At 50.9% G+C, this 9,577-nt stretch overlaps 1 protein-coding gene across 1 annotated transcript; it reads right to left on the reverse strand.

Moving 5' to 3' along the window:
* Positions 1-297: 297 nt before the first annotated feature.
* Positions 298-6,384, reverse strand: LRP10 (LDL receptor related protein 10). Its single transcript, XM_080925854.1, has 7 exons — positions 5,928-6,384; positions 5,607-5,651; positions 4,514-4,649; positions 2,896-3,086; positions 1,765-2,782; positions 1,403-1,532; positions 298-1,312 (listed from the first exon to the last, which is right to left on the reverse strand). Exons 1-7 carry the CDS (start codon positions 5,962-5,964, stop codon positions 728-730), a joined length of 2,142 nt encoding a protein of 713 aa, XP_080781980.1. The 5' UTR covers positions 5,965-6,384; the 3' UTR covers positions 298-727.
* Positions 6,385-9,577: the final 3,193 nt, after the last annotated feature.

The following is a 9,577-nucleotide window of genomic DNA, read 5'->3' on the forward strand; positions in this document are numbered from 1 at the left end:
CTGCAGCTGTGATCTGTGCTCTGAGAGATACACGGAACCTTTCTTGACTTCAGGGCTCAGCTGGCTTTGAACTGGGCCTGTGCTGACTTCAGGCATGGTGCTAAGCCTGGTGTCAGCCAGTGCAGAGCTGGGTCCTGGTGAATGAAGATGAAGGTTCTTCCTCAAGGTTCCCTGCATAGTCCTGCCTTCTAAGATGCACAGAAGGAAAGACGGGAAGTTGAAAACACACAGGAAGAGGGAAAGAGAGGCAGAGATGGGCAGAGGCAAGATGCAGGCTCACAGCTGATTTACCAAGGCTGAAATTTATGACTCCTTTATTTTTGTCATTTTGATTTCCTGGAAAGTGATGCAGCTAAGGGGCAAAAGCACTTGTGTCCTCTAAGTAGGCCAGGGACTGCAGGGACAGAGGCTGGCAAAACCATCACCCTGGCCAAATCCATCCCCTGGGGGCTAGATCTCTAGCCAACCAGTCTAGTAGTTAAGGCCACTTATGGGTGGAGAGTTGGAAAAAATGGTGTCCAAGCCTGTGATCCTTTCAGGACCTTTCTTAACACAGCAACCTGAACAGCAGGCTGGGCAGAGGGTGGTGGTGAAGTCTCTTGTCATACACAGAAGCTACACACAGTGAGCGCTCTCCCTGCCGGAGGGACACTCACTTTCTTTGCTACACAGATCAGTGGGGAAGCTGAACCGCTTCCAAGGATCATGCTATTGTGTCTACAGTCTCTCAGGCAAGTAGTGGTTCATCCTCTGCTTCAACCACCCAGACTTCTGGCTCAGCCAGAGGCATTAATAATACATCATCCTCATCCTCTGGGGACAGGACTGTTGTGTGAGTTCCAGTTGGGGTCCAAGTGGGGCCTGGGAGCCACAGGCTGGGTAGGAGGCGGCCTCGTAGAACCTGGACAACTCCAGACAACAGCGATGATTCTACAGGCACTGAGGGTAGTGGCCCTGGAGGCTCAGAGGCAGTAGCAAGAGCTGGAACTGTGCTTGCGGTTGGGATGGGGGACTTGATGGGAAGTGGAGGAGCCTGTTCCCCATCCTGCCCCCCTACTGCCCCACCCTCACACGCTTGGCCTGTGCTGTCGTCCAGAGCCTCAGAGGGAACAGAAGGTGTGACCTGGGATCTGGTCTCAGGAGCCCGAGCTGGGGTATTGGTTCTAGGAAGCAGACCCCAACGACGGAGACGGCGAACCAGACGACGAACCGCGCGGCCCCGCTGGCGACGGGGGCCCCCTGAAGAAGCTCCTGGAGTCATATCCTGGCGTAAGATCTGAAGCAGAGAACGCAGGTTCCCCAGCACCGAGTTCTGCGGGGGAAGGAGGCAGACATCAGAATCGGGGGCTGGACGGCTAGGTAGGAAACAAGGCTGGCACCACAAGATCCAAGAGTGACTTACATCATTAGGGTTCTCTGTAGGGAAATCTTCTACAGGTGGGATGGCACCCTGGGCAATAAGCTGCCCATAGGAAGGGGGTGCCTGTTGCTGCACAATCTCAGCCTCCATCCGGGAAAGGGGGGCAAAGATGCTAGAAGAAAGGAGAGCCACTCCCAGTGAGGGCAATGTGCCTTGGCCGGGAAGACCTCTTCCCTCCTTTCCCCAGCCAAGGCATGTCCCTTCCTTCCTAGAGACTACCCTCAGGAGCTGACTGCAGGAACCACTCCTCAAGGTGGGCCAGCTCAGTGTCCAGGAACTGCATGGGTCCCATCTCACCCTCAGTCCCGACCCCTCCACAGCCAGCCAGCCCCACTTTGACTGACCTGTATTCCTGGGTGCGAATGGCATAGAGTTTGCAGGTACAACCGAGAGCGATGACCAGCAACAGGCCACACACCAGGCTGCCGATGACTGCTGCTGTGATGACCTTTCTGGGCAGGGCGTAGGAGCAGTCCCACTCGTCGCTGCCGTCCGTACAGTCTGGCTGTCCGTCACACACCCAGGTCTCATACACACACTTCTCGTCCCGGCACCGGAAGTTGCCGGGCTGGCAATGCCGGCAGCGCCTCTCATCTGCCCCATCGGCGCAGAACGTCTGGTAGTTGCAGCGGTCGGCAGGCAGGTAGCAAGCTGTGGCGCCAGGGGTGCCAGCAGCTCCGCAGGGGAAGTGCCCTGGTGGGCAGCCAGGGCAACCCTCCTCATCTGTGCCATCGGCACAGTCCCACGAGCCATCGCAGCGCTGTGCCTCACTATAGCAACGCTCACCGAGGTTTTCACTAGCCCCCAGGCCCGAGCCCAAGCCACAGGGTCTGTCCCAAGGCAAACAGTAGCCGCGAACATGGTAGGTAGCATTAAAGCCCCGGCCACTGCTCCAAGCAACTGTGTGGTAAGACACAACAGCCTGACCAGACAGGGTTTCCACAGTGACGGCCTTGCCATTGCTAAAGTGAGTGAGACTACGCAGCAGTCGAGGGGTTTCGGGGGGCCCGGCACCATCATACACATGTACGGCATCTCCATAACTCAAGTCCAGGGCTGTGAAGCGCACTGCCAGCCTCCGGCCGTCATGTGGGTCCAGCAGCCAGAGGCAGGACTGGGGGTGGGAGACTGAGGCCAGGTGTGAATATCCCGGGGAAGAAAAGACCCCATAGAAGTCCTCCAAGGTGAGGTTGCAGGGCGGAGTCGGCACAGGGGCTGGGTTCCGGTCAGGGAATGGACCTGGGTGGCAACCTGTTTCATCAGAGCCATCGCCACACGCATCGATCCCGTCACAGCGCTGAGCAGCTGGTATGCAGCGGTGGTTCAGGCACTGGAACTCTTCCTGCAGGCACAGCAGCCAATCTGCAGAGGCATCAAGAGACAGGGAAGCGCCAGAACTCCCAGGATCCCTGCCTCTTCCCCGGGAGTGGTCCCACGTTCATCCCACGTTCATGAGCACTTCCTGTTCATCCTACCTTGACTGTAAGTCAGCAAGAAGCCCTGGCCCATGGGCGCTCTGGCTCCAGCATAGCTGTATGTAATGGTGACATTGCCCCCTGGTAGCTGCAAAGGGCCGGTAGGGGCCTCACACAGGGAGACTGGTGGCTGCAGGGGGGAGTGCAGGATTAATTGCTCTGAGCCACAGGCCAGGTGCAGCTTCTGGAACCTATGAGGTACAGAAGAGCAAGACATGAGATGCTCTGGGGCTTTGCTCCCCACCTCCCCTCTTGATGTCAGACCCCTGGTAACCCAGGAAGCACAAATGCTTCCTTACCCATGACTCAAAGAGCCAGATAAAAACTCAGCCAATCCTTTGGCAGGAAATATAGTCAATGGGGGAAAAAGATCAATGGGGAAAGTTCCAACAGAGGCGCCATCAGACTACAGGCCCTTCCTGGAGCTCTGTGAGATAACAGAGTTGCTCAGGGACCAAGGTGAGTCCAGTGCTACTGCTTTCTGGTTATTGTGATACCATCACCCAAGTACAGTGTCCAGCAGTTAGCTGACAAAATGCACAACAGCTCAGCTGGACAGGCGATGAGGGAAAATCTGAGATCCCCATGGCTGTCACATGGGTCAACCCAACCTCTTTTTAGATTTTCTCCTTTATATCCCTTTCTGGATAAATTCTTTGGTACTTTGTGTTTGCTTATTTTGTTTTTGAGATAAGGTTTCTTTGTGTAGCCTTGGCTATCCTGGAACTCAGGACTTAGACCAGGCTAGCCTTGAACTCACAGGTTGCTTCTGCCTTCTGAATGTTGGGATTAAAGATGTGTGCCATTTACATCCTGCTTTCTGGGCAAATTCTTATCAAGTGAAATGTGTGAGGCCAACTGCCAGATGACATGGGCCTCAATGAGACTTAGGGATACAGGCCTGGGATTCTTGCTTAGAGGTAGAGTACTCTAATCTAGGATGTGTGAAACCCTGAGTTGTTTCCCAGTACTGAAGGCAAAATAAACAAAACAAAAACCAAAACCACACACACACACCAAACAAACCAACCAAATGAACCCCCCCCCCCCAAAAAAAAAAGGAAGAAAAAAGAAAAAGACATACTGGACTCCACAGGCAAACCCAAAATTTGGGAGGATGAGATGAAGCAAAACCCTAAGGCCAGCCTGGGCTGCACAATGAAATTCTGTCTCAAAACAGAAAAAAAAACAAAAAACAACCCCCCCCCCAGAGATAAGGAGGGGGGAGGGGAAGGGAGAGGTGCAGGGAAGAGAGGGAGGGGAGAGTAAGGATGGAACAGCACAGTGGGGAAAGGCAGACCCTGAAAAGGTTTGTTTTGCTAGGGACAGAACCCAGGACTCACAAGCATTCCACCAATGAGTTAGAATTACAGTTCCAACCCTGAGAGGGGTCTAAGCTGATTAACAAGTAGGCCATGCTATGGATTAAAGGCCTCACACAAGTCTAGCAGAGCTTCAATTAACCATCTTTGGCCTAGAAATTAACAAAGCAGACCCTGCCAAACCAAATTCTATACTGCTGACAGGATGGAAATACCATAGAAAAGTGACCTAAGGCTTTTTCAGCGGGACAGGGAAGGGACAGTAGAGAGGCTTGGGGACTTGCCTTGTTTCTCACCTGACAATTACTGTCTGTTCCTTGCTGCCCAGAATAACCCAGGTGCAGTTGGCTGGGGAGCTTCTGCTGTCTCGGCCTAGAGGCCTCTGTAAAGTGCCTTGTACTTCCAAGAGCACTGCTGGGGGTGCCTCACAAGCTGGAGGGAGAATGTGGGAACACTAAGATAGATTTATTTATTACATAAGTACACTGTTGCTGTCCTTAGACACACCAGAATAGAGCATCTGATCCCATTACAAATGGTTGTGAGCAACCATGTGGTTGTTGGGATTTGAACTCAGGACCTTTGGAAGAGCAGTCAGTGCTCTTAACCACTGAGTCATCTCTCCAGCCCCAGTGGTGGAGTTCTTTAACATTCTTCCTCCCCTCAATACCTCTAGATGTCTCAAGAAGATGAACTCAGTCAGTTACAGCAAACTGGTCCCCCTCTTCCTCTACATTATTTTTTTTTTAAGACAAAAATCTTTTGTAGCCTAGGCATTCCTCCAAGTCACTATGTAGCTGAGGCTGGCCTTGAACTGATCCTCCTGCCTCTGCCTCCCAAGTGCTGGGATTATAGGAATTGCCCACTTCATCCCTTTTCCATATTCTTCATAAATATTAAGACTATAAGTAATGTTAATGTAGGCTTTGTGCCAGCCACAGGGTTATAAGCAGAGGAAATACTGTTTCTACTCTCAGGAAGACCTTGCCCTAGAGCTAGGGAGACAAAACATGGAAATTACACATTAAAAAAATGAGATGGTTCTTCACATTGGGCCTCAGTTTCCCCTTCTGTAAAGTAATGGATGATACCTATTCTATAGATTTTTTTTTTAAAGATTTATTTGTTATGTATGAGTACAGTATTGCTCTGAGGGCATCAGATCTCATTACAGATGGTTGTGAGCCACCATGTGGTTGCTGGGATTTGAACTCAGGACCTCTGGAAAAGCAGCCAGTGCTCTTAACCACTGAGTCACCTCTCCAGCCCAAGGATGATACCTATTCTAAAATTACAGCAGATTCCAGGATCCAGGAGAGAGAGTCTTTCTCTTGGGTGCATCTTCATTCATCCCCATGCCCTAGAACCCTAGGAACTCCCTCTACTCACCAGAATTTAGGAAAGTGATCCGGTCTGGGCGGGCCAGAGCACCTCCTAGAGGGGGATCGAGAAAGGGCCGAGTGAGTCAAGTTTTCTTCACCTGAGCAACTCCAGAGAGAGGCCCATCTGAGACTTCCGGACAGTGTATAGGAAGGCGTAGAGGGGCCGGAAGGAGGTGCATGACCTCTCCGAAAGGTCGCCTTCCCTGGCTGTGAGTGGGAGGGACAGTGTGGGACAGCCGACCATCGACGGGGCGGTGGTCGCAGGGGTCGTGGGTCGCTAAGAAGGGCGCGGGACGGCCGGCAGTGACACCGGGGCGGGGACTCTTACCGAGGAGGAGGAGAAGAAGGGGGAGGGCCGATAGCATCCTGGGTCGAATAGGGGTGCCGGCAGGGTCCCGGGGCGCCGCTCGTCTACCTGGCAGGAAGCTCTGCGCCGGGTGGGGGCTGCATAGCCCCGGAGCGACCCAGGCTCGGGGTGCCAGGGCTGGACGCGCGGCGGAGAGGAACAGGGGTGACGCCTCTTGCCAACTTCAGAGTTTGATCGCTCCTTACCGGCGCCCGGCGGTGCTTGCCCGGAAGGCCGCGAGCGCCCCGGCCAGGCCCGGCCGCACCTGCCGGGCACGACGCTGAGTCCTCCGCGGACCAAACTTTGTGGACTGTCCGTCCCGGAGCCGGCGCGCGGCTCGGTCCCCGCGGCCCTCAGGGAAGCGGGGCGGCTGCTTTGCACAGCTCGCGGCGCCGAGCGGACCCCGGCCGAAGCCCAGCAGCCGGCGACGAGGGGCGCGGCCAGCCTGGCCCCACCCCTGCCAGTCACCGCGCGGCCACGCCCACCTGCGCTCAGCCCCTTTCCGGGTTGCTTTGCCGTCCGGCTCTGGATCACCCTTTGCCTGCCGCCTGCGTTATCGTTCAGGACGAGTCTTGTCAAAGGAAGTCAGCTTTACCCTCTGTTACTGTTTAGTGTCTTTGGACCCTTAAATTCTCAATACCTTTTCTTGACCCAGCGCCGGAGATCCCGTAGGCGCTTCTGGTAGTAAGCCTTTCCTGAACCAATTACCAGGCGCTATTGTAATTATCTGTTACAATGTTTATTCATCACTCCGGCTCCCGCCCCCGCCTCAGCTTTGGAAACTGACACTTCCTGCAGGCTGGGGCCTAGACTGGATACCTTTGTCCCAACTGTGTTGCTTGCTCTCCTGCTGAGATCCAGTAAGATCACAACGAATGGTAAATACATAATAGGGCTTCACTTGCTGGTTCCATGAACTTGAGAAAATTACTCCTCTGTTCAGCAGTCCTGTAAAATTGAGGGTCTTGATGGTGCGACTCTCTGCTATGGCTACTTGTGAACATTTAGGGTAGATTGAGTCCTAAGTACAGCACGTTGTTGGCAGACAGAAGAAGTGAAGTGCTCCTGTCCAATAGCGACAATTATTCTCAGTCACAGGGTGATATTATTAAATTTTGTGGGTTTCTGGTTTCCTGTGGCACCAGGTGGGTAATATTTACAAAGCATAACAAATTGAACTTTTTTTTTTTTCACCTTTCAGGCTTATACTTAAGTACATTAGGTACACACATAGTAAATATTTAACAGCCAGATGTTTGTTTCTCTTGTCAACAGTCTTGGGAGGTAGATTCTGTGGTTACTTCCACTTTACAGTTAAGGAAGTGCTGGTATGGAGAAGTTCAGTGTGTTCCCCTAATCTGAAAATTCAAATCTCAATGTCTCCCACAATTTTAAACAATTTGAGCACCAACATAGTGCCACAGTAGTGGGAAATTCTATACAGTGAAACTTTGTTTCATCTGCAGAATTGCTAAAATATTGATTAAATTTATCTTTAGGGTACTTGTGATATGCATATGAAACATGAATAAATTTCATCTATCTGTGTGCTGTGGCATACATTGCAACTTGTGTGTGTGTGTGTGTGTGTGTGTGTGATTAAAATAAATGTCAACAAATACTTCAGTGCTTCCAGGGATCACTCACCATTGGCTAGGCATTATTCATAGCATTTTGCATATATTACCTCACTGAGAGGTGACCACACCTCTGAGAAGTCAGTGTTGGAAACTGAGTCACAAATAGTTGAGATAACTTGTTTCTAAATCAAACTCCTAGCATATAAAAGAGCTAGACTCCGACAAGACTGAGTCAAGTTGTCTGGACCAGTTTCTCTGCTAAATGTGACATGGTAGATTCTAGAATCCTCACATCCAAGACTTTGTTTTAGGGAGGGTCTTTTGTATCCTAGGCTGGCTTTGAACTCCTGATTCTCTTGCCTCTACTTCCAAGTGATGGGATCATAAACATGTCACCATGTCCAGCTAGAAGAAGGATTTTAGCCCCTGACTACTTTCTGGAATAGATTTTATTTAAAAATAGCTGGTCATGTTGGTGTATACCTTCAGTTCCAGCATTCAGGAGGCCAAGGTAAGTGGATCTCTATGGGTTTGAGACCTGTCTGGTTTACCTTGTAAGTTCCAGGCAAGGCAGTACTTCATAGTGAGGGCTTGTCTCAAATACAAAAACACTAGACTGTTTGTAAACAAGGAAAGAAGTCATCTGCCAACTATTCACCTGTTTTGAGATTCACTGTGCAATTTACTTCGAACTACATTTCCCAGGCTCACTTTCAGAATAATCTTGTGTTAGTCTCAGCTATCAGGGAAGATTGGGGCAGGGAGGAGAAGGAGCCAGGATTCGCCCTACTCCCTGCTTTAACTTTGGGTGGTTTCAGCTCAGGTTGGGTAGCTTAGCCTCCAGCCACTCTGGTTCAACTACTTCCTTCCTCAGCTTCTCCCCACTCTCTCAGCATCTCCTTTCCGTGCTTTGGCCATTTTGTCTTACCAGTACATGTTTCTTCCGTGCACTCCTGAACTCCTGACTTCTCCCCTGAACCCAAGATTTATTTTTACGTAGTGTGTGTGTGTGTGTGTGTGTGTAAGTGCCTACAGAAGGCAGAAGAGTACGTCAGATCCTCTGTGGCTGGAGTTAAAGTGCAATTGTAAGTTGCCAGATGTGGTTGCTGGGCACTGCCCTCTGGAAGAACAGCAGGCACTCTTAACTGCTGTGCCATCTTTCCTGCTCCCTTTTCTTAGTGTTTTGAAGCAGTTTCATGTAGCTGAGGCTGGCTTTGAACTCCACGTTTTCTGCCTCTACCCTCCCAGTGCTAAGATTACCAATATGCCATTACTATTGGCTTTTTGTTTTTTAAAATGTATGTGAGTACACTGTCACTGTCTTCAGACACACCAGAAGAGGGCATCAGATCTCATTACAGATGGTTGTGAGCCACCATATGGTTGCTGGGAATTGAACTCAGGACCTCTGGAAGAGTAGTCAGTGCTCTAACCACTGAGCCATCTCTCCAGCCCCTGGATTTTTTTTTTTAATGAAAAATATTCTCTCTCTTCTCTCCCCTCCCTCCCTCTCTCTCCCTCCCTCCCTCTCCCTCCCTCTCTCTCTCTCTCTCTCTCTCTCTCTCTCTCTCTCTCTCTCTCTTTCTCTCTCTCTCTCTCTCGCTCTCTCTTTGTGTGTGTGTGTGTGTGTGTGTGTGTTATGTTTGAGTATATATGGTCATGTGTGTAGGTCAGGGACAACTTTTGGGAGATGGGTCTCTCCACTACTATATGAGTTCTAAGGATTGAATTCAGTTCATGGGCGATGCCTTTACCCATTACGCCATCTTCTCTGTCTGTTTACTCGCTTGTTTGTGTGCTGACTTTGTACCCTGTACATGAGCATAAATTCCTATGAAGGTCAGAGAGCAACTTTCATGAGTCAGTCAGTTCTCTCCTTTCACCCAGAGTGCCAGCGATCGAATTCAAGGTGTGAGGGTTTGTGGCAGGTACCCTTATCCACTGAGCCATCTCATCTGCCAAAGTTGTTTCTCTTTGTAAAAATATAATGCTAAACTTGTAGTGTACACGTTTAATCCCAGCACTTAGGAGGAACATGCAGGTAGGTGGAGG

This window comes from Micromys minutus, assembly GCF_963924665.1.
Source record: "Micromys minutus genome assembly, chromosome: 12".
In the NCBI taxonomy this organism is placed as follows: Eukaryota; Metazoa; Chordata; class Mammalia; order Rodentia; family Muridae; genus Micromys; species Micromys minutus.